We start from the raw sequence: 26,065 nt of genomic DNA on the forward strand, positions 1-26,065 counted from the left end.
GGCAACCCACTCCAGTGTTCTTGCCTGGAGAATCCCAGGGACGGGAAGCCTGGTAGGCTGCCGTCTATGAGGTCGCACAGAGTCGAACACGACTGAAGCGACTTAGCAGCAGCAGAAGTGCTTTATATGCCATTCCCATGCTGTCATACAGAACAGTAAAGACATGTACTCAAGGGTTAAGATCTCACAAAACTAATGATTTCTACTGCTTCATCAAAGACATCCTTAAGGAAAACTGGCATTAAAAAAAATTATAACTATGTGGCAGTAGATACAATAATTACACTCCTGCAGTTTGATACCATTGCCTTGACTAAGGCCAAGATACCAGGGTCTTTACCTCCACTGCTTTGGTATCATCAGTGCAAATGTCAACACAGTAAAAAAAGAAAAAAAAAAAGCTATTTTTTATGAGTTACCATTTTGATGAAAGACCTCCCCAGGTCCCTGGATCATACTTTGAGACCTGCTGCTGCCAATCAGTTTCATTCATCATCTCCTATACTGGACCTTTACATTAGAGAATTTCCTACAAACATTTAATACTTTCTAATAGCCAGAGCCAATAGTTCCAAATAGGAAAAGGAGTATGTCAAGGCTGTATATTGTCACCCTGATTATTTAACTCATATGCAGAGTACATCATGAGAAATGCTGGGCTGGAAGAAGCACAAGCTAGAATCAAAATTTCTGGGAGAAATACCAATAACCTCAGATATGCAGATGACACCACCCTTATGGCAGAAAGTGGAGAGGAACTAAAAAGCCTCTTGATGAAAGTGAAAGAAGAGAGTGAAAAAGTTGGCTTAAAGCTCAACATTCAGAAAATGAAGATCATGGCATCCGGTCCCATCACTTCATGGGAAATAGATGAGGAAACAGTGGAAACAGTGTCAGACTTTATGTTTTTGGGCTCCAAAATCACGCAGATGGTGACTGCAGCCAGGAAATTAAAAGACGCTTACTCCTTGGAAGAAAAGTTATGACCAACCTAGATAGCATATTCAAAAGCAGAGACATTACTTTGCTAACAAAGGTCTGTCTAGTCAAGGCTATGGTTTTTCCTGTGGTCATGTATGGATGTGAGAGTTGGACTGTGAAGAAGGCTGAGCGCCGAAGAATTGATGCTTTTGAACTGTGGTGTTGGAGAAGACTCTTGAGAGTCCCTTGGACTGCAAGGAGATCCAACCAGTCCATTCTGAAGGAGATCAGCCCTGGGATTTCTTTGGAAGGAATGATGCTAAAGCTGAAAGTCCAGTACTTTGGCCACCTCATGCGAAGAGTTGACTCATTGGAAAAGACTCTGATGCTGGGAGGGATTGGGGGCAGGAGGAGAAGAGGACGACAGAGAATGAGATGGCTGGATGGCATCGCTGACTCGATGGACGTGAGTTTGAGTGAACTCCGGGAGTTGGTGATGGACAGGGAGGCCTGGCATGCTGTGATTCATGGGGTTGCAAAGAGTCGGACATGACTGAGCGACTCACCTGAACTGAACTGAATAGCCAATCCACAGTACATAGTAAATACATTCTAACTGATGATGCTAATTTTGTAAATCTAACAGAAATTTGTGAAAGGGGCTCTGGAAGATTTTCTCAATGGCCATTTGAAGTGCTTGCTCTGTGACCTTGGCTAAATCACTTCTCTCAACATCAATTTTCCTATCAGTAAAATTAGATAAGGGCTGGACTAGTTCAGTGATTCTCACCTGAGGTGTGGGTAGCATATGGATGGAGATTAGATTTACTACAAATGTTGAGTAGTGTTACTGATGGGAGTGTTCCATTTATGAAAACCCTACAAGCAGAAAAAAAGAATCACTGACCTAACAGAATGAAAGCCACTCACTATAAAGTTCTTGGAATAGTGGTTACAACCATCTCATCCTCCACTCATTCAATTTATTCCACAGAGATGCTAGAGTAATTCATTTTAACGTAAATCTGTGTCACTCCCCTGCTTAAAAACCTTTTTAGCTCTTGCAGTTGTCCTTGGAATAAAATCCAATTGTGTTCCACATGGTCTGTAAGGCCTGCATGCTTTGGCCCCCATCTACCTAAGTAAATTCACTGCATGCTGCTCCCCGTCTTGCTCACTGGGTTTTAGTGACAGTGGATTTCTCTCCATTCCTGCAACAGGCATTTTAATACTATGTTTCCTCTGTCTGGGATGGCACCCCCTTCTCTGCTGACCAATAATCACTCATCGTTCACATCCCAGCTTAAACATCACATCCTCAAAAACCTTTTACTAACTCTCTAGTATACTTTACGTCTTTCGTGTATTGTTCCTTCATGGCATTTACACTCGTCATCATTTACACTGCTATTCACAAGCATTTTCAAATGTCTATCTCCCTGCTGTCTTTTAAATTCTATGAGAAGAAGAACTGCTTTATTTATCCACAAAGTTAGCTAAGCCAGAGCACCCAGTGGGTTGTCAATAAATATTTGCTGGCTGATAAACAAAATGATTTTACAAGAACAGAATGGAATTAAGTATGTTCAAAGCTGTGTGTTTGCAAAGGGTATATTTTTCTGTAGAAAAATAAATTATGTAACGGGTTATGAACAAGTATGCTAATCTTTGGCCTATTTGGGACCTATAAGTAAAACTGCCTAAGAAAGATATGGTATGCTAACTACAACATAGTTATGTGATATAAACCAGAAGCTACTCTACTCTTCAGTTATTCTATGTAGAGATAAAGCTATATAACCACATTTTTGTTGCAGAAAATGTCATCAGTGAGCCTTATTCCCTTCATGAAAACACAGACTGTTATTGTAAGATGTAAGTGACCATATGAAGTGTTGTTAAAAAAGTCTGTTCGTTCTATTTATAGATAACTTAGTACAGCTTTCCAAAAATATCATTTGTTTTATTCAGATTAAGAGAACACAGCCCATTAAGGAAACATGTATCAAAGGGAAGCTTGTAATTAACAATTTATGAGATATTTCTACTTTATAGTCTACTTGATTTTATTACTATTATAAAAACGGAAAAATATTATCAGGAAAAGAATAAACAGTTTTCACTTGGAGCCTTTCTTAAAAGCAGTAACAAAATTTAACGTTTTCCTCAAGACAAGTTTTAGAAGTACCATCACAAGAAAGGATAGTTTATAAGACATAAATAGTTTTACAAGTCATATAAACTTAGAAGTTAAAAAGAAGCAATGGAAAAGGGCAACTCATTATTCACACTTTGTAGCAAAGTGCCTGATAATCTGTGGCCCTAACTTCATCAACTCTGTAAATATGAAACTGAAAAGATGAGATGACAATTTTTTCAAAGTTGGTAATGGATTCAACAGTTTTAACACAATGGAAAACAAGGAATTCAGAAACAGTATACATCTACATTTGCCATGTAATCACAGAAACTTAGGAGAGAAATGTAAAGGGTAAGATGAAGAGGAAAAATCACTTATTATAGCTAAGACATTCAAAAACTGACATTAAAAACAAAGAAACATTTGAATTTGAATTATGTGTTTCAAGAATGGCAAAAATGCAAGATATGGAAACATCTTTTATTCCCATTGCTGCAACTAAATTCAATTCAACAACTTTCACCATAACAATATTCTTCTTCATAAACAACTACTTCATAAATGGCCAAGAGGGCCACCACACACCATAACAGCATTGGTATATTAGTCATACATACATATCCATTCAGTCACGCATGGAGTAAACCAGCTGTACTGAAGCTACTTTGCCCAGCCCAGAAATCCCTGCAGGAAATTCAAACCACCTTCTATCAAATCCTTGGTTAATCTAGGGATCCCAGTAAACAAGTATACTCATCAACATTTGGAGACAACCACATTCCCTTTAAAACTAAACACAGAAATGAATGAATAAGTATTGTATAAATTGAACTGATATAAGAGACATACTGATGAAATTAATGATGTTTTTCTTATGGATTTTAAGATAAAATACTAAAAAGCATCTTCCACCATTTTTAATCCCTAGATAGAAATTATTGTTCAGCACTTATATTCCCACAGCCAAAACAAGCTGCTGCTGCTGCTGCTGCTAAGTCGCTTCAGTCGTATCTGACTCTGTGCAACCCTATAAACAGCAGCCTACCAGGCTCCCCTGCTACTGATTAACAACTATGAAAAGTGTGCAAATAAAGTAAAACATAAATCTGAACTTCATCTCAGTTTCTCTCAACCTTACTCTTGTTACATATGGCAATATAGTACAAGTGAACAACATTTTGTATAAAAATTACCTAAAATTTAAATGCTTCATTGACTATGCTAAAGCATTTGACTGTATGGATCACAACAAACTGGAAAATTCTTCAAGAGATGGGAATACTAGATTACCTTACCTGTCTCTTGAGAAACCTGTATGCAGGTCAAGAAGCAACAGTTTGAACTGGACATGGAACAATGGACTAGTTCAAAATTGGGAAAGAAGCACTCAAGGCTGTATGCTGTCACCCTTATTTAACTTATACGCAGAGTGCATAATGAGAAATGGTGGGCTGGATGAATCACAAGCTGGAATCAAGACTGCCAGAAGAAATATCAACAACCTCAGACATGCAGATGATACCACCCTAATGGCAAGAAGTGAAGAGGAACTAAAGAGTCTCTTGATGAAGGTGAAAGAGAGAGTTAAAAAAGCTGGCTTTAAAAATGAACATTCAAAAAATGAAGATCATGGCATCCGGTCCCATCACTTCATGACAAATAGATGGGGAAAAAGTAGAAACAATGACAGATTTTATTTTCTTGGGCTCCAAAATCACTGCAGGTGGTAACTGCAGCCACAAAATTAACAGACGCTTGCTCCTTGGAAGAGAAGCTATGACAAACCTAAACAGTGTATTGAAAAGCAGAGACATCAGAACAAAGGTCTGTCTAGTCAAAGCTATGGTTTTCCCAGAAGTCACGTATGGATATAAGAGTTGGACCACAAGAAGGCTAAGCACCAAAAAACTGATGCTTTCCAACTGTGGTGCTGTAGAAGACTCTTGAGAGTTCCTTAGACAGCAAGTCAATCCTACAGGAAATCAACTCTCAATATTCATCAGAAGGACTGAAGCTCCAATACTTTGGCCTCCTGATGTAAAGAGCCAACTCACTGGAAAAGACCCTGATGCTAAGAAAGACTGAGGGTGAGAGGAGAAGGGGACGACGGAGGATGAGATGGTAGAAGGCATCACTGAATTTGAGCGAACTCAGGGAGACAGTGAAGGACAGCCTTGCAAGCTGCAGGGGTGGCAAAGAGTGGGACACAACTTAGCGACTGAACAACAACAACAAAAATCAAGGATAATGTGACATTAAATTTTTGTGTAATTCCTAGAGGCATAAGATTAAGTATTATACTGTAAACACATGACAAAAATATACCTAAGTTGAAAGTACTAGGAAAATTATAATCAAACAAATGCTATTCAAGCAAAGTAGGAGCTTAAAAATTAAAATGTATATAAAATTAAAATGCTAAACTGTATATAACTCTCACCTGTTCAGTAAGTTCAACTCTCTTGGTAATACTTTATTAGCATATTTTCAGTTACAAAACATAAATGATATTATATCTCAACTTAAAAAAAGAATATAAAAGACCAGTTCTACATCTGTTTAATTAATAACACTAAAAAACTGTGCTACAGTTTTTAAGTTTTTTTTAATCTGTTTTTTTAAAATAAGGTTTACTAGTGAGTCAAACCACATCATCACTAGTTAGCAGAGTAATAAATACATAATTTATCCATAAAGTCATAGGTAAAATATGAAATTTCTCCTCTGCGTCTAGTGGTAACTATTTAAGATCACCACCCAATTACTTTCAGTCACCATGAAATCAAAAATTATCTGGACTGTTTTTGATGTGTTGCTTTCAAGTCATTAAAAAAAAACTGATTAAATAATGCCCTATTTTATTTTAGGCTCTTAACAATTTCTAAGGGAAAACTAGTTCTAGAGCCCCAAATACTGCATAGTCCTCAATAACTATTCATTTCGTTTTCCAAATAAGACACATTCCAGGATTTTGAGTTTCACTGTATCACATTTCATGACAGGAACTGAGAACACTGATATTTTCCATTTAAAATAAAATAGATCACAAACAAAAAACAAAAATCCAACCTCAGTCTGTGTAACAAATTAACTCACATAAAATGATGAATGGTGATATTTAGAGGGCAACCACAATCATAAACCCTAATTTAAGTTCAAACCTAATCTTTTAAAGAATGTGTATTCTTAGAAATTCTTAATATTAATAATTATATTAAATTAACAGCAATAACTTTTCATAATTGGGGTTATTATTAATATATTAATTGATTAATGATTATATTACTAATTAACACATTATTGATAATAAATATTTAAAATGATTAGCTCATTGCAGAGCTATTATCACTATTTTAAAATCTACAGAAGTTTTACCTACTGTGTGCTTCTCAATAGAAATAAAATAGAGTTGAGTAAAAGGAAATTATTTTGAGAGTAATGAATTTGTATGAACCAAATGAATGTATGATAAAATTAAAAGAAGATCTCTATTTTTTTTTCCATTCAAGCCTACAGAAAAAGACTGTCAATAGAAACTAAATCAAACTAACACCAAAATGTGCACATCTCAATTAAGCAGCAGTTTGAAAATAAATTCTCATCACTCTTAGAACTTATAAAGAAAAAGAGATTTAAAATGTGTATGAGTAAATTATGTCTTTTATTATAAGCATATTTCACCATAATCACCAGCAAGTCTGAGTAAAAATATTTTCAGAATTTAGAGTCTCAGTTCAGTTCAGTTGCTGAGTCGTGTCCAGCTCTTTGTGACCCCATGAATGGAAGCACGCCAGGCCTCCCTGTCCATCACCAACTCCTGGAGTTCAATCAAACTCATGTCCATCGAGTCGGTGATGCCATCCAGCCATCTCATCCTCTGTCATCCCCTTCTCCTCCTGCCCCCACTCTCTCCCAGCATCAGTCTTTTCCAATGAGTCAACTCTTCTCATGAGGTGGCCAAAGTACTGGAGTTTCAGCTTTAGCATCATTCCTTCCAAAGAACACCCAGGACTGATCTTCTTTAGAATGGACTGGTTGGATCTCCTTGCAGTTCCAAGGGACTCTCAAGGGGGTCTTCTCCAGCATCACAGTTCAAAAGCATCAATTCTTTGGCGCTCAGCTTTCTTCACAGTCCAACTCTCACATCCATACATGACCACTGGAAAAACCATAGCATTGACTAGACGGACCTTTGTTGGCAAAGTAATGTCTTTGCTTTTGAATATGCTATCTAGGTTGGTCATAACTTTCCTTCCAAGGAGTAAGCGTCTTTTAATTTCATGGCTGCAATCACCATCTGCAGTGATTTTGGAGCCCAGAAAAATAGTCTGACACTGTTTCCACTGTTTCCCCACTATTTCCCATGAAGTGATGGGACCAGATGCCATGATCTTCATTTTCTGTATGTTGAGCTTTAAGCCAACCTTTTCACTCTCTTCTTTCACTTTCATCAAGAGGCTTTTTAGTTCCTCTCCACTTTCTGCCATAAGGGTGGTGTCATCTGCATATCTGAGGTTACTGATATTTCTCCCAGCAATCTTGATTCCAGCTTGTGCTTCTTCCAGCCCAGCATTTCTCAAGATGTACCCTGCATATAAGTTAAATAAGCAGGGTGACAATATACAGCCTTGATGTACTCCTTTTCCTATTTGGAACCAGTCTGTTGGTCCATGTCCAGTTCTAACTGTTGCTTCCTGACCTGCATATAGGTTTCTCAAGAGGCAGGTCAGGTGGTCTGGTATTCCCATCTCTTTCAGAATTTTCCGCAGTTTATTGTGATCCACACAGTCAAAGGCTTTGGCGTAGTCAATAAAGCAGAAATAGATGTTTTCCTGGAACTCTCTTGCTTTTTCGATGATCCAGAGGATGTTGGCAATTTGATCTCTGGTTCCTCTGCCTTTTCGAAAACTAGCTTGAAGGGTCTACTTACACCAAAATCCTAACTAATTCAGGGTTGGTTTTTTGGTTTTTTTTTTTTGTATTTTGGCTGTGTGATGCAGCCTGTGGGATCTTAGTTTTCTGACCAGAGTTTGAACCCAGACCCCCTGCTTTGGGAGCACGGAGTCTTAAACACTGGACCACCAAGAAAGTTCCTCTAATTAATTTTTTAATGAAGTTATGTTTCATGTAAAATTTCTACTAAATGCTTTAAAATATATAGACATTTTAAATTACACACAGTGAAAATAAAATCAAAGGTATTAATTTTACAAATGCTGGTAGCTGTTCAAAAAAAGTTTAAAAAGCATTAGATAGAAGGATCAAAGAATTTAATCAGGTAAAAACAAAGTCAGATAGTGTAGACACAAGATCTAAATGGTTTAAGATCTTGAACCATTATGAGGAGTAACTAACATAAAATGTTAGCTTCAGGTGTACAACATAATGATTCAATATTTGTATATATTGCAAAGTGATCACCACAATAACTCCAGTTAACATCTGAAAACAATATTATTTTGTTTCTATAAGGGGGTCACCAAAAAAGAACCAATAGGAATATAAACACCACCTTACTTATTTGGCAGCATGGACAATACAAAACTCTGCCCAGAATCAGAAAGTAAGCAAGAAAAAGTCTCCTAGTAGCCACAGATGGCAAAAATTAATGTGCTTAAAAGATAAAACTCATATGTTACACCAACTGCTTGTTCCTTCTACGCAAATTCTAAAAAGCTACCCCAGCACCAGCACACAGCTTAACAGAAGCAAGAAACTGAGGTACTTGGATCACCATACCAACATTAGCGAGAATAACAATGTAATAGAAAGGGGAAATTAACAAAGTAAAAATAGCAGTCAAAGAACTCAAAAAGCTATAAAATAGGCCTGCAGGTACCAAGACTTTTCTAACTCATATTATATACCATGATGTAGCATCTTATAGATTATGAAGATGTTAACACTTATGCATTCATAAGTGTTTTAAATATAATTCATAAAGAAAGCTAATATATTTTTTACGTTTCCAAAAAAAATTTAAATAGAAAAAAACTCTTTGAATTACAGAAAAGTTTAATTTTCTGAGATCCATTTATATAAATCATCATTCTTTGGAAAACTATTATTATATTTATGTTATTGAGGATAAAAATAAAGTCAAATATGCCTAGCAGCCTTCCAGCAAAAGCCTGTAAAATTCAGGGGTATATTACCAGCTCAAGGTTATGATGAGTGGTAGAGTACTAATGTTCCTCTTGGTCTGGAAAGTGCATGCTCTTTCTATTATGCCTTGCCAAAATTGACTACAAAAATTTAATTGGTAAAGTGCATCATTACAAGCTGCAACCAAATTTTAAAAATAATTATAATTTACTGAATCCCACTGTAAAAATCATTTACTAGTGGCAATCTTCTTTCCCAAAGTCTATTCCTGGGAACATTATGCCCAGATTGTAACAGGTGTTGTTGGCTGTAGGAGAGAGAGGGAGTTGCACCACTATGTCTAAAACAATGCTGGTTTCTTTGTTAGTGCTTTTCTCAGGGTCTTTACCAGTATTTTTATCTTGAAAAGCTTGAAAGCTACAAAAAAGTTAAAAGTAGTACAATAAACATCCATATACCTTTTCCAACAACATTCATTTTGTCATATCTATATTCTCAATCTCTCTCTTATATACATATATATATGTGTATATACATATATATACACATTCATATATACATACACACACACACATACAAATATACACAAATACACTATTTCTGCTATACCATTTAAAAGTAAGTTGCATATCTCAAGACACAAGGCATCTAAATTCATCAGCTGGTATCTTCTAAGAACAAAGATATTCTTCTAAATAATCATGATTTTATGTAACATGAAGCAATAATATCATCTGTATCAGTTAACAACCAATATATATAAGAAAACATTCTCATTTTATTGATAATATATAATAAAACATTTTCAAAATTTAATGACTTAAAACAGCAGGCATACCAAGCAATATTGAGAAAAAAGAACAAGGTTGGAGGTATAAGTCTTTCAGACTTCAAACAATACTATAAAGCTGCAGTGTGGTACTGGCAGGAAACAGACATATAGATTGAGGGAACTGAAGAGAGAGCCCAGAAATAAACTCATGCCTACAGTCAATTAATTGTCAACAAAGGAGGCAAGAATATACAATGGAGAAAAGACCATCTCTTCAGTAAGTGGTATTGGAAAAGCTGGACAATTGCATGTAAGTCAATGAAGTTACAATACTCACTCACACCATACATAAAAATAAACTCAAAATGGCTTAAAGACTTAAATATAAGACAAGACACCATAGAACTCCTAAAAAGGAACATAGGCAAAGCATCCTCTGACATAAATTGTACCACCGTTTTCTTAGGTCAGTCCCCCAAGGCAAAAGAAGTAAAATCAATAATAAATAAGTGGGACTTAATTAAACTTATAAGCTTTTGCACAGCAAAGAAAACCATAAACAAAATGAAAAGACAACCTATAGACAGGAAGAAAATATTTGCAAATGATGGAACCAACAAAGTCTTAATTTCCAAAACTTACAGAGTTCATACAGCTCAGTATTAAACAAACAAAAAACAAATCAAAAAGTGGTAGTAAACCTAAATGTAGACATTTCTCCAAAGAAGACATAGAGATGGCCAATAGGCACATGAAAAGATATTCACCATCGTTAATTATTCAGTTCAGTCACTCAGTCGTGTCTGACTCTTTGCGACCCCATGAATCGCAACACGCCAGGCCTTCCTGTCCATCACCAACTCCCGGAGTCCACCCAAACCCATGCCCATTGAGTCGGTGATGCCATCCAACTATCGCATCCTCTGCCGTCCCCTTCTCCTCCTGCCCCCAATCCCTCCCAGAATCAGGGTCTTTCAAATGAGTCAGCTCTTCGCATCAGGTGGCCAAAGTATTGGAGTTTCAGCTTCAGCATCAGTCCTTTCAATGAATACCCAGGACTGATCTCCTTTAGGATAGACTGGATGGATCTCCTTGCAGTCCAAGGGACTCTCAAGAGTCTTCTCCAACACCACAGTTCAAAAGCATCAATTCTTCGGTGCTCAGTTTTCTTTATAGTCCAACTCTCACATCCATACATGACCACTGGAAAAACCATACCCTTGACTAGATGAACCTTTGTTGGCAAAGTAATGTCTCTGCTTTTTAATATGCTGTCTATGTTGATCATAACTTTCCTTCCAAGGAGTAAGCATCTTTTAATTTCATGGCTGCAATCACCATCTACAGTGATTTTGAAGCCCAGAAAAATAAACTCAGCCACTGTTTCCACTGTTTCCCCATCTATTTGCCATGAAGTGATGGGACCAGATGCCATGATCTTAGTTTTCTGAATGTTAGAGAAACGCAAATCAAAACTACTATGAGATACTACCTCATGTCGGTCAGAATAGACATCATCAATAAGTCTAAAAGTAATAAATGCTGGAGACGGTGTGGAGAAAAGGAAACCCTCCTACACTGTTGGTGGGAATGTAAACTGGTGCAGTCACTATGGAAAACAACATGGATGTTCCTTAAAAAAACTAAAAATAGAGTCATCAAATGATCCAACAATCCCATTTCTGGAATAAATCCAAAGAAGACTCTAACTTGAAAAATTACACGTACCCCAATGTCACAGCAGCACTGTTTACAATAGCCAAGACATGGCAGCAACATAAGTATCCATTGATATATGAATGGATAAAGAAGATATGGTATATATACACAATGGAATATGCTGCTGCTGCTGCTAAGTCACTTCAGTCGTGTCCGACTCTATGTGACCCCATAGACGGCAGCCCACCAGGCTCCACCATCCCTGGGATTCTCCAGGCAAGAACACTGGAGTGGGTTGCCATTTCCTTCTCCAATGCAGGAAAGTGAAGAGTGAAAGTGAAGTCACTCAGTCATGTCCAACTCTTAGCAACTCCATGGGCTGCAGCCTTCCAGGCTCCTCAGTCCATGGGATTTTCCAGGCAAGAGTACTGGAGTGGGTTGCCATTGCCTTCTCTGCAGTGGAATATGACTCAGCCATTAAAAAAGAACAAAATAAAGCCATTTGCAGTATTAATAACATGGACAGATTTAGAGATTATCATACTAGGTCAAGTAAATCAAACAGAGAAAGACAAATATCATGTGATGTCCCTTACATGTGGAATCTAAAAATGATACAAATGAACTTATTTACAAAACAGAAAAAGGGACTTCCATGGTGGTCCAGTGGCTAAGACTCAGTGCTCCCAATGAAGGGGGTCCAGGTTCCATTCCTGATCAGGGAACTAAATCCCACATGCTGTGACTAAAGATCCCACTGAGGTGCAGCCAAATTTAATAAACAAAATTAAAATAAAAAAAACAGACTCACAGATGTGGAAAACAAAGGTATGGTTACCAAAGAGGAAAGGGGAGGATAAGGAGGGATAAATTGGGAGTTTCGGATTAGCAGATACAAACTACTACATAAAAGACAGATAAACAACAAGTTCCTACTATATAGCATAGGAAATCATATTTAATATCTTGTGATAAACTGTACCAGAAAAGAATCTGAAAAAGAGCATACACACACACACACATACATACATACATGTATAACTGAATCACTTTGATGTACATCAGAAACTAACACAACATTGTGTATCAACTGTATTTCAAAAAAACAGATAAGCAGAGTTTCTGAAAGTTAAAGAAAAAGCAACAGTAGACATGTATGACTGTTTATGCGTCTACCAGTTTAGAGGGGTGGTTCTGTCCTACCTGAGTTACCTCATGTTTCTGTGATCAGTTCTGCTAATCTAGGTTGGGGTCTCTCACAAATCTGGGGCTTGGCTGACTGTAAGCTGATCTAGGATAGCCTCAGCTGGGACACCTCAACTTGCCTCCACCAGATCCTTCATCCTCCAGTAGGGTAAGAGCTTGATCAGATAGCAATGCCACGGTTTCAGGCGAGTGCAAGTGTAAAGTACTCTTAAGAAGCCTATACTTAGATATGGAGATAACAAATCACAACAGATTTGAACAAATTCCTCTGTGATACAAAGTCCTGAGTAAGCAATGGAAAACTTGCAAGGTGGAAGCATCTGATTCATTGCTGAGCTGCAACTTGCTTAATACGAATTCTGTACACTTTCATTGCTTGTATTCTCACTCTGTACACTACTACAACTCCAATTATAAAACGCTCCCCTATCAGATTATATAAATTCACAAAGAGAAATGACTTCCTCTGGATAAGTAAAGCATTTTCATCTTCATTACCATCTGGTTTTTGTTAACATTTACTTCCAAGCATAATGTAGTAAGCTCTGCTTTATTGTCTGTGTTTCATTCCGGTAAACTTGGGAAAACCGAAAAGACTGCCATATTACTCTATTTCATTTCTAAATGAAATCCCAGAACACAATCCTGGGATCATGTTTCACACTGAAACTCATAAAACTCAGAAGTAAAAGCACTAGCATTTCCAACTCACATTCAGAAGAAACATCCATAATTTAATTTGGTGTATGAGGCCAGAACAAAATACTGAGTGCCCCCTTGGAATAGTTTCTCAAAAATGCTGATGCCTCACTCCTACTGGATCTAAACATATTTATAACTTGTGCTTCTTATGTGAATGGCTGGGACTGGCTCGCCAGGGCTCCCCATCCTCCTACACTGCTGACAGCCACAGCCTGGCAAACATTCACTGTGTGCCCACACTAAATACATAAAACTGTGACAGCACACAGGTGCTGAGGTGGATAACTGTATCGAGAGGCTCTCTACACCATGGCTATACTATCCATAAAGGTATTCTCCCAGATGCCCAAAATGAGAAAGGAGGAAAAATAAAAGGTGAATGGGGAAAAGGGAGGAGAAGAGGATATTACTGATACGAGCTCAGTGAAGTCTGATGAAATGATCCTAGTTTAAATCCTAAATAATCCTTAATGAAAGAGAGTGAAGCTTGAAAGATGTGCAGTTGATATTTTATCTCTTTGTCCTGCTCACAATATGGGGCTTCCCCAGTAGCTCAGAGGTAAAGAATCTGCTTGCAGTGTAGCAGAAGCAAGAGTCACAGGTTCGCTCCCTGGGTCGGGAAGATCCCCTGAAGGAAAGCATGATAACCCACTCTAGTATTCTTGCCAGGAAAATCCCACTGACAGAACAGCCTGGCGTTAAAACATTCCTATTGATTTTGACTTTCAATAATGTTATGGTACAGATGTCATACTCTTCGATGACTTCCCTTGTGACTACATTAAAATATTAGCCCATTATACCTTAGCCTCAACACCTTATATGGTATAGAATCTGCCTTCCTCTCCAAATTCAATTCATATCATTCTCACCTTTCCTAACAACCAACAAAATGTCAGTCCAACCGGACTTTCTGTCCCCCAAATATGCTGTATTACATTCTCTTCTTAAGGTCTTGAAATATGCTGCTATTTTGGGCTGGAAAGCTCTTTTCCCTCAGGATGCCTTATGTGCACGGTGTCTCAACTAAAAAAATATCACCTCTTCCAAGGCTTTCTCCACGTATTTTACACCCTTCTATTCTCTGTCCTTTTGTTTTATTTTTTATTCTTCACAGTTATTACTATGTAAAACAATATTAACTTACTAGCATATCTATACCGTGTCTGCCTCCCAGCACTCACCTCCACTGAATGGGAGTCCTGTGAAGGCAGAGACCCGGGTCACACAGGGTCCCGGACACACAGTGCACACACAACATTTGCTGACTGATTCAGGGATCTGGACTCATCTCCTGCAGCTTACTCCGCTGCTAATTACTATCCTCAAATGCCAAGGAGAAGGCGATCTAACTGAAAACCATCTGAATGTATTAGTGACAGGTTTCTCTAAAAAGTAGTAAAGAATCTGTATAATTGGAGGTCCCTAAGGGTAAAGCCCACTTATCCTTGTATACAGCTTTTTTGACAAAGAAAGCCCAATTTGTACAGTGTAAAAAGAAATTGGAGCACATTTTCAAATGTAAAATATACCGGTAAATCACTGACTTGGGCAGGGGACGAAAGAATTGTTCTTCCAACGAATGAGACAAACTACATTTTACACCCAGTATAATAATGTCATGCCCTAGAACTTTACCCAAACCATGTAGAGGATAAAACAAAGTTAAATAGGTTTCAGGTTTCTTTACACCCTATTCAAAATCATTTAAAGGTTTATTGTGAATTGCTGGCCTCAGAACATATAACATTCAAAGTTTCTCAAACTGTGTTGATCATGGATGTCTTTCTTCAGATGAGTAATTTATGTATACTCAAAATCCATTTGGGGAAAGCTTCTGTAGCCCTCATAAAAATTACTGTGTTAGCAACTATTAGAGCCACCACTCAGCCTCATCCTTAATAGTTCTGAGAACAAGATGTTTTCTGTTTTTCCAATGGCTTTTATTCAGCTCAAGTTTTTAACCAGAGTAGCTTAGATCTTCTGTTTTTTTATTTTCTTCCAACATTAACATAAATCTACATATTTTCTTTTCTTACTATACTGTATAAAGTCTCTAAATAGTTATAGGAATCTCTGTCTTGCTTCCTATTTAAATGCAAAGTATACACCAATGTATAATAAAATATTTACTTTAAATTTTGGTAAACAGCTTTTATCAGTCTTCAGTAATTTCTTCCTATTCCTAGAACTTTTACTGGCAAAGATTACTAAATCCTATCAAATCTCAATTTTATTATATAACAAAATCATATGATTCTTCATCTTTAATTTTTTAAAATATTGAATTATATTGAAAATTTCTTAATGGTAAAATTTCCTAATTGTAAAATATCCTTGGATTCCTAGGATAAACCTTACTGGGCCATGGAACACTATTAATTCAGATTAGCTGCTATATTTGTTTTCCTAAAGCTAAAGTAAAAAATATGACTATAAACACATATAATTTAAGTATTTGGAAAGATAGTAAGACAAAGATAAAAGAAAAAACTATATAATTCTATTTACCATAAATTTTAACCAAATATACTATCCTGTTTCAGTCATATTCTGTATAGTCTCAATTTTTAGTTCATTTTAGATCAACTTATTTTCTAAACTGCACAATGAATGCAAAATTATATCTTTTGTCTATTATTTTAAAGATTAACTCTAGGAAACATAAAATATCAAAGAATATGAATAGCAGTTGTGAAAGGCAATGAAGTAAATTACAAATATCAGAAAATAAAAGGATGAAAACCAAAATAACCTAAAAACAAAGACATTCTTTTTTACCTAAAATATAATAGCGTTTCACCTAAATAACACGATATAAATGTTTTTATTTTAAAGATTTTTTCACTGCAATTTTCTCTGTAGTATTACAAATAACTCATTCTTATAAATTACTCAATACTAAAAATGAACCATACAACATAACAATATAGGAAAAAGCTGTTCAAATATTCCCTGTAATTTTCTTGAATCCTAAGCCAACAAATATAATTCAAAAGAATCTTAATAACCATTTAATCAATTTTTTCAGTTATTACTACCAAAAAACCATCATTTAAGCAACAAATTTATATAAGCTATTAGATTCAGATGGAAATCAGCCTTTACTATAAAAAGTAACAAACATTAGAGTCATTTGAGTCCACTTAATAGCATCAATCTGATCCACTGTGCTCCCTAATAAACTCTACTGGAATTCATACCAACTCTCATTTTTACAGCTTTCATACTTATTTAAGCAAACCTTGTATGTCAGCTGAATTCAAAGCAAAGTTGAGAACAAAAACATATAAACATAAGGATTCTTAATATCCCATCTCTTACTTTACTGGCAAAACTACTACAATACAAATGTTAAAGAAAATACTGAAATACAAAAATGTATCAGATGAATCATCAACAATACTCACGCATCATTTGAGCAAGTCATAAATTCTCCCTTTATTTTGGGATGCCATGACCCAGTATGAAGCATTGCTGTGTGACCCTTAAAAAAAAAATACAAAAAAGGGGAAAAAATCCTTAAAAAATGTAAAAATAAACAAACTGACCAAAAGTTGACATATTCTGCTTAAAAGTAACACTTCTTAGTCCTCTCCAAGGCACACTATTTTAATTACAAACTGATATTATTTTCAGTTTTATTTCATAATGTTTTGTTTATTTCATTTTGTTTATTTTCATTTTAATTCACCATGTAACCCCTTCTGCCCAGGATTCAGTACAGTGCTTATATGTAACAGATGCTTAGAAAGAAAGGAAAGAGAGGGGAAAATGACAGCTTCTTTTTAGGAAAGAAGTAAAAAGAAAATTCACAACAAGAAAGACAATGGGAAAAAGTCAGTGGGAAAGAATTAAGGAGAATAGGAAGTATTAAAGGTAAACAAGACAAAAGCAAGAGGATGGGGGTGGGGTGGGAAATTCCCACTTCTTTAAAATGTGTATGTGAAAAAAGAAAAAGCATCTTTAAAATGATTCAGGAAGATTAGCCCAACTAAGCATGGAGCATGATATAAAAACACTGTAAATAAAACAATGTGATGTTGGTATAAAAACTGACATTCTTACAAAATCCATCACAGAATATATATTTCAAACACAAAACACACATACGTGCACTCACACATTTCCCTCCTTAGGTAGCAAAGTTAGAGCGGTCTCATACAATAATTCAGGTTCAGTTCTGGATGGATGAAACTGGAACCTATTATACACAGTGAAGTAAGCCAGAAAGAAAAACACCAATACAATATACTAACGCATATATATGGAATTTAGAAAGATGGAAACAATAACCCTGTGTACGAGATAGCAAAAGAGACACCGATGTATAGATCAGTCTTATGGACTCTGTGGGAGAGGGAGAGGGTGGGGAGATTTGGGAAAATAGCATTGAAACATGTATAATATCATGTTTGAAACGAGTCGCCAGTCCAGGTTCCATGCAGGGTACTGGATGCTTGGGGCTGGTGCACTGGGACGACCCAGAGGGAGGGGAGGGGAGGGAGGAGGGTGGAGGGTTCAGGATGGGGAACGTGGGTATACCTGTGGCGGATTCATTTCGATATTTGGCAAAACTAATACAATTATGTAAAGTTTAAAAATAAAACAAAATTTAAAAAAATAATAAATAAAGCTAATAACATGATCCAGCAAAAAAAAAATAATAATAATAATTCAGGTTCAAATGGGGCAGAAAAGAGCCTAATACTTTTTAGTGTAATAATTGCAAGGCCTCTTATTCTGAAAGGGTCCAAAACAAAGCTAAACTCAAACCAGTAAAATGTGCATATCTAAATGACTTAGAAGGAAAATAACTGTACCTCTCTGGAAACACTGAACTAGAACTGGAGTACCCACACATGGGCCTGGAGATCATCTCTAGTTCAAGCCTCAATAGTATCTGGCCAACTCCTGACTTTCTGCTCATGTCAACAAGGTACAAATAGCGACCAGGGATCTGGATCTCGTCCTGCAGTAGGAAAAAAAGGACTGAAGAAGTGAGGGACTAGCTAGAAAGTTTGAGATTCCACTTTCCCTTTCTCAGCTGAATATATATATAGTCTACTATCAACTTTGATATTTCCATGTAAGAGGCATTTCAAACATAACAGGTTCAACAAAGTAATCTTGATACTTTTTTTTTATTTTAATATTTTTTTTGTTTTGATTTTTTTCTGTAGTGCAATGTATTTTATTCATTTTTTTTTTTACTTTACAATATAAAAAAAACTTTTTCTTTTATATTGGAGTAGAGCTGGTTAACAATGCTGTGATAGTTGCAGGTGAATAGGAAAGGGATCCAGCCATACATATACATATATCCATTCTCCCCTAAAATCTCCTCTCATCCAGGCTGTTACATAGCATTGGGCAGAGTCTTGATTCTTATTGCCCACTTCATTTACAATAAACTTCTTTCCTAGTTGCTAAAGCTACAAGCTTGGAAAGAAATGCCCGACTCTTTGCCACCCCGTGGACTGTAGTCCACCAGGCTCCTCTGTCTACAGAATTCCCCTGGCAAGAATACTGGAGAGGGTTGCCACTTCCTTCTTCAGAGGATCTTCCCAACCCAGGAATCAAACACGGGTCTCCCACATTGCAAACAGATTCTTTACCATCTGAGCCACCAGGGAAGCCACAAACTGGGAAGTAATCCTTAAATAGTCCAATAACCATAACCCCTAAACCCTCCTCTCTATATACACCCAGATCCAATCCACTAGCTAGTCCTGTCAGTTCAGCCCCAAACACATCTCAAATCTATCCACTTTTTTCCTTTTCCACTACTACAACTCTTATATGAACCAATGTCTCTACATCAGTTATTATGCAGTATGATAGACCTGTTACTAGTCTTTCTACTTTTACTCTTGTCTAATGTGCTCCACAAAACAATCAATACAGTCCTTTAAAAATATGTTTTTTAAACTGCCACTGCTTTTTATCCTCCACTGGCTTTTCAACCTCTTTACATAGTGTACAATAACTGACATTTTCCACCCCAGCTTTCTTTACAACTTCACTTACTTTGTGCTCCTTCTTGCCAGAACTCACTACACCTCACTGGTCTTTCATTTCCTCTGATACATGAAGCTCTTTCCCCACAGCAGAGCCTTTAAACCTGCTTTTCTGTCCACTAGAAAGCTCTTTTTCTGCTTCTACGTGACTGGCTTCTCCTCACTCTTTCAATCTCAGTTTACATGCCACTTATAAAAGTAAGTACTGTCTGGCCCTCTAGCTAAGTGAGTATGGCTCGCTCCACTCTTCTCGACCAGACTACCTGTCCATTTCCTTGATAACACTCACCATAATTTGTAATGCTATATCTATTAACTTCTTGATTCTTGACACTGTGTTAATGTTTTATATATTCAAAAAATAAGGATGGAAGAAATCTAAAGCAAAATAAACAGAAACAAGTGAACACCACTGCATTTCAAATGAATAACAAATACACTGAAAAGACAAAAAGAAGGTAATAACCCAAGAAACTATAAACCCTGTAGTGGGTTGAATGGTGCCCCCCCCAAAAAAATATATGTCTACATCCTAATAGCTGGAACCTGTGAATGGACCTTATTTGGAAAAATAACACTTTCAGATATAATTAAGAATCTCTGGATTGTCTGGGTCAGCCCTAAATCTGGTAAAAAGTATCCTCAAGTATCCTTATAAGACACAGAAAGAAGAGAAGAAACAAAGAGGAGAAGATGGAAGCAGAGACTGCAGTTTCACAGCCACATGCCAAGGAATGCCTAGAGTCACCAGAGGCTAAAAAAGGCAAGAAACAATTCTCCCAAAGCCACTGGAGGGAACGTGGCCATCCAATACCTTGATTTCAGGCTTCTGGCCTTCAAAATTTTTAAAGAACAAATTTCTACTGTTTTAAGCGAGCAACTGTGTGGTAATCTGTTACAGTAGTCCTTGCTGTTGTTGTTTTAGTTGTTAAGTCGTGTCCGACTCTTTGTGATCCCATAGACTGTAGCTTGCCAAGCTCCTCTATCCATGGGATTTTCTAGGCAAGAATACTGGAATGGGTTGCCATTTCCTTCTCTGGGTGATCTTTCAAACCCAGGAATGGAACCGGGGTCTCCTGCATTGGCAGGCAGATTCTTTACCACTGAGCCACCAGGTGTGATCACAATGGTGTGATCACTCATCTAGAGACAGACATCCTGGAATGCAAAGTCAAGTGGGCCTTAGGAAGCATCACTACGGAGATGATGGAATTCCAGTTGAGCTATTTCAAATCCTGAATGATGATGCTGTGAAAGTGCTGCACTCAACATGCCAGCAAATTTGGAAAACTCAGCAGGGGCCACAGGGCTGGAAAAGGTCAGTTTTCATTCCAATCCCAAAGAAAGGCAATGCCAAAGAGTGCTCAAACTACCACACAATTGCACTCATCTCACACGCTAGCAAAGTAATGCTCAAAATTCTTCAAGCAAGGCTTCAACAGTATGTGAACCATGAACTTTCAGATGTTCAAGCTGGATACAGAAAAGGCAGAGGAACCAAAGATCAAATTGCCAGCATTCATTGGATCATTGAAAAAGCAAGAGAGTTCCAGAAAAACATCTACTTCTGCTTCACTGACTACGCCAAAGCCTTTGACTGTGTGGATCACAACAAACTGTGGAAAATTCTGAAAGGGATGGGAATACCAGACCACCTGACCTGCCTCCTGAGAAATCTGTATACAGGTCAAGAAACAACAGTTAGAACTGGACATGAAACAACAGACTGGTTCCAAATCCAAAGGAGTACGTCAAGGCTATATATTGTCACCCTGCTTATTTAACTTATATGCAGAGTACATCATGCAAAATGCCAGGCTGGATGAAGACAAGCTGGAATCAGGATTGCTGGGAGAAGTATCAATAACCTCAGATATGCAGATGACACCACCCTTATGGCAGAAAGTGAAGAAGAACTAAAGAGCCTCTTAATGAAAGTGAAAGAGGAGAGTGAAAAAGCTGGCTTAAAACTCAACATTCAGAAAACTAAGATCATGGCATCTGGTCCCATCATTTCATGGCAAATAGATGGGAAAACAATGGAAACGGTGAGAAACTAGTTTTGGGGGCTCCAAAATCACTACAGATGGTGACTGCAGCCATGAAATTAAAAGATGTTTGCTCCTTGGAAGAAAAATTATGACCAACCTAGACAGCATATTAAAAAGCAGAGACATTACTTTGCCAACGAAGGTCCGTCTAGTCAAAGCTATGGTTTTCCAGTAGTCATGTACGGATGAGAGAGTTGGACTATAAAGAAAGCTGAGTGCTGAAGAATTGCTTTTGAACTATGGTGCTAGAGAAGACTCTTCAGAGTCCCTTGGAGTGCAAGGAGATCAAACCAGTGAATCCTAAAGGAAATCAGCCCTGAATATTCATTGGAAGGACTGATGCTGAAGCTGTAATACTTTGGCCACCTGAAGCAAAGAACTGAGTCATTGGAAAAGACCAATGTTGGGAAAGATTGAAGGAGGGAGGAGAAGCGGATGACAGAGGATGAGATGGTTGGATAGCATCACCAACTTGACAGGCATGAGTTTGAGTCAGCTCCGGGAGTTGGTGATGGACAGGGAAGCCTGGCGTGCTGCAGTCCATAGGGTTGCAAAGAGTCGGAAACAACTGAGTGACTGAACTGACTGAGCCACCAGGGAAGCCCTACAGTATTGCGGTGTACATGCATGCTAAGTCGCCTTCAGTCATGTCTGACTCTTCGCAACCCGATTGGCTGTAGCCTACCAGGCTCCTCTGTTCATGAGATTCTCCAGGTAAGAATACTGGAGTGGGTTGCCATGCCCTCCTCCAGGGAATCTTCCCAACCCAGGGATCGAACTCATGTCTGCCTACATCTCCTGCATTGCAGGTGGATTCTTTACTCACTGAGCCACCTGGGAAGCCCACAGCAGTCCCAGAAAACTACTAATACATACTCAGTCTCAAGACCAAAAGAACTGCAAATGAGTACTGCATTCCAGTTAATATATTTGTTCCTTTTTTGCAAATGGTATGCATTAACAATTCTAAAACTGCTTTCAATATAAATGAAGATTTAAGCAAATGAGGAAATATGTTGGAAATAACAGGAGTTTAGTTTCTAGCTGTTGGAGAAGGAAGTTACTAAAGTGCAAAAAGGGGAAGATTAGAATGAACTCTGTGGTGTTTGAATGAAACTGGGGATATCAATACAAACTCATGGTTTTTAATAGGTAGATGTAAATACAGGGGTAAATGTACATTTCTAAATTATTCTCTCACTTTACATGATGGAAATGTCTAGAAACAATAACATCTCAGCAAACCTAGTGAAGAGATCCTGGTTGCCAAATATTCTCCCCTAAAGGAACCAGGGCTCTTTGGAGAAATGATTCTTTCTGGGGCTGAGGTAGGAAAAGCACAAGATGAATACAAAATATTTGGTTATCTTAAAAAAATAAGAGAGTGTTGCAAACATGATGAGGATATGCTAAAAAGATAAAATGCAAATTGGAGGGGCCTTTCACAAGTTAAACCTGGGACAATTAGGGTATCAAAATAAATAATGAAAATAATGATTGTAAGCCATTGTCTAAGAACCTTTGAAAGCATATTAATAAAGAAATAAATAAGAGAAAGTTCTTCCTTACAGAATGCTGATTAATAAATATAAGATAAATGGAAAAATTTTTGCACAATTTTGCAATCATCAGAGTAATATTCAATAACTGATTCAAACAAAACCATCAATGGACTCTAAAACCAATGGAGGAAAGTCTGATAATGAACAGGATAATGCCATGGTCTCAAGATTTCCCTGCAAATTACATAGCAATTACAAAAAGGTAATAGCAACTTTGTACTAAAAAAATTTGGTAGGTATAAGGTACTTTCTGATATGAAGAAGCAAGGAGAGTAAAATATTATTTTGGGGTAAGTCCTTCTAGAAATGCATACCCTGACTCTAATTATGAGGAAAAACAGACAAAACTGAATTTTACATTTTACAAAATAATGTGAGTTGTAGTCTTCAAAAAAAATCAAAGTAAAAGAAGTTGGCGGGGTGGGGAGGTATAGGAACTACTCCCAATTAAAGGAGACAAAGGGTATGAGGATCAAAGTGGTGAGAAAATAATTATGAAGGAGATCATGGAGCTAACTGATGAAATTATTGATTATGGATTAAATAACAGTATTTTATCAATATTAAATTCATGATTATATAAGAAGATGAAACGTTATTAGGAAAACCAAACTAAAGAATTAAGAACAAAGGAGCATGATGTTTGCAACTTATTTTCAAAAGTTGGGTGAAATTAAACACACATACATAATTTTTATGTATGTGTATATGTATATATGCCTGAGTGCCTGGGGGATGTATAAGTAGGGAGGAAGAAGGGAGACAGAGGAGAAGGAGGGACAGTGTTTGTGTTAGTTATGGGAGAAAGGGAGGAAGAGATGGGGGGATAAAGCAGTGGGACAAAATGTCAGCAATTGGTGATTCTGAAAAAAAGAGTATAAAGCAGCTCTGTGTACTATATTTTACAACTTTTCTGTAAATTTGAAATTACACCAAAATAAATACTTGAAAAAATATATATGTTCTGGCTGCTCTCTGAAAAGTCTGTTGCAAAAACAAAAGAGGAATATTGGCTTCCCTGGCCCTACACCAGGGAAAGGCCAGTAACAAAGAGGCACCGCGCCTCCTCCCTGGACCCCAGAGCAGCAGAGACAGCAGCCCCAGTGAGGTGGAACACTTGACGTTCCTGCCTCTACCAGGCTAACGTTAGCGACTAAGCTGATCCCTCACCTAAGGCTTCTCACCACACAGCAGCATCTGTAGGACAGAACCTTCCTGATAGTCTGTGCTTTACATCGGGATTAATGCCAGCATGGAGTAGCAGCACTCCCTTTCCCACCAACTCACAGACGCAGCTGCTGTGTCCCACTGCTGTGTTCCCACTCCAGCTTTGCCCAGAGGCATACCCAGTTACAGGAACTACTACACAACATAAAAAGAGTAAGCTTCTGGTTTTCCAGCAAGAACATCAGAACAATAAACCTCTGACAACAGAGGGCAAAGGGGAAATTAAGGGCTTAAGAAGTAAGAAAGCTAGGACAAAAATATCATTTAAATCTGTATAAACAGTACTGAGCTCACTGCTGAGGTGAGCTCATATGTGTAATATGTGAAACCTGTCAGAAGCAACTTAAGAAAAGCACTGAGATCTCAAAACACCGCAGACTACCACCGAGGTTCCACATCATCTCCTGGGTAACATGCACACGAGACAAACCAGAATAGCATACAAAGGCATAAAGACTTTGGAAATTAAACTTACATCGGAAGTAAAAACAGCTAACATAAGGCAGGTCAGGACGTACAGTCTAAAACTAATCAGGTTGACTGTCAGCTAAAAAGAAACCACATATTCACAAAAGCAAAAAAAAAAAAACTTCTAGCATTCTCCAGAAGTTTTAGACAGGAGCCTGCATCTCATAACACAATATTCAAAGTGTCAAGAATACAATCCAAAATTAAACATATAAAAAAATCAGGAAAACCTAACGAGCCCTCAAGGAATAAGATATGCTAAGTCACTTCAGTGTCTGACTCTTTGAGACCCTTTGGACTGTAGCCCTCCAGGCTCTTCTGTCCCTGGGGTTACTCCAGGCAAGAACACTGGTGTGGGCTGCCATGCTCCCTCCAGGGTATCTTCCCGACCCAGAGATCACACCCATGTCACTTATGTCTCCTGAACTGGCAGGCAAGTTCTTTACCACTAGTGTCACCTGGGAAGCCCCAGGAAGTAAGATGAAAGATGCCAACCACAAGATGACCTAAAAGTCGGAATTCTCAGAAAAATACTTTAAATCAGTGTTTACAATCATGATACAAAAAGGGAAAGCAGACAGTTTTGAAACAAAGGCAAAGACAGACATGCTCAGCAAAGAAAAACTAACTACTTTTTCAGAATGGAAATTTGTACTGAAAAACATAATAATGGAAGTTAAAATTCACTAGAGGGGCTTAACAGTAGAATGGATACATTAGAGGACACAGTCAGTGAACTTGAAGACAGATAATTCAATTCAAACAATAGAAGAAAAAAAAATAGGGAGAAAATGAGCAGAATCATAAAGATGTTTGCTGCTGCTGCTGCTAAGTCACTTTAGTCGTGTCCGACTCTGTGTGACCCCATAGACGGCAGCCCACCAGGCTCCCCCGTCCCTGGGATTCTCCAGGCAAGAACACTGGAGTGGGTTGCCATTTCCTTCTCCAATGCATGAAAGTGAAAAGTGAAAGGGACGTCGCTCAGTCGTGTCCGACTCTTAGCGACCCCATGGACTGCAGCCTACCAGGCTCCTCCACCCATGGGATGCTGGAATGGGGTGCCTTTGCCTTCTCCAAAAGATGTTTGAGACTATATAAAAAGATTTAGTATTCCTGTTATATAAGACTCTTAGATGCAGAAAAATATTTGAAGAAATAATGCCTAAAAATTTCCAAAGTGTGGTGAAAAAAGTAAACATACAGATTTAAGAATCCCAGTGAAAACCAAACAA

General features: G+C 37.5%; 1 protein-coding gene across 2 annotated transcripts in view; it reads right to left on the minus strand.

Annotated features, from left to right (window-relative positions):
- WDR70 (WD repeat domain 70) overlaps nucleotides 1-26,065 on the minus strand; it is a 280,280-nt gene that overhangs the window by 156,310 nt on the left and 97,905 nt on the right. For both annotated transcript variants that reach the window (XM_010853759.1, XM_010853760.1), the window contains exon 9: nucleotides 16,916-16,992. In XM_010853759.1, coding sequence (XP_010852061.1) covers nucleotides 16,916-16,992 — 77 coding nt within the window. The remainder of the gene's footprint in view (nucleotides 1-16,915; nucleotides 16,993-26,065) is intronic.

The sequence above is a fragment of the Bison bison genome, unplaced genomic scaffold (assembly GCF_000754665.1).
Source record: "Bison bison bison isolate TAMUID 2011002044 unplaced genomic scaffold, Bison_UMD1.0 scf7180017864331, whole genome shotgun sequence".
Lineage (NCBI taxonomy): Eukaryota > Metazoa > Chordata > Mammalia > Artiodactyla > Bovidae > Bison > Bison bison.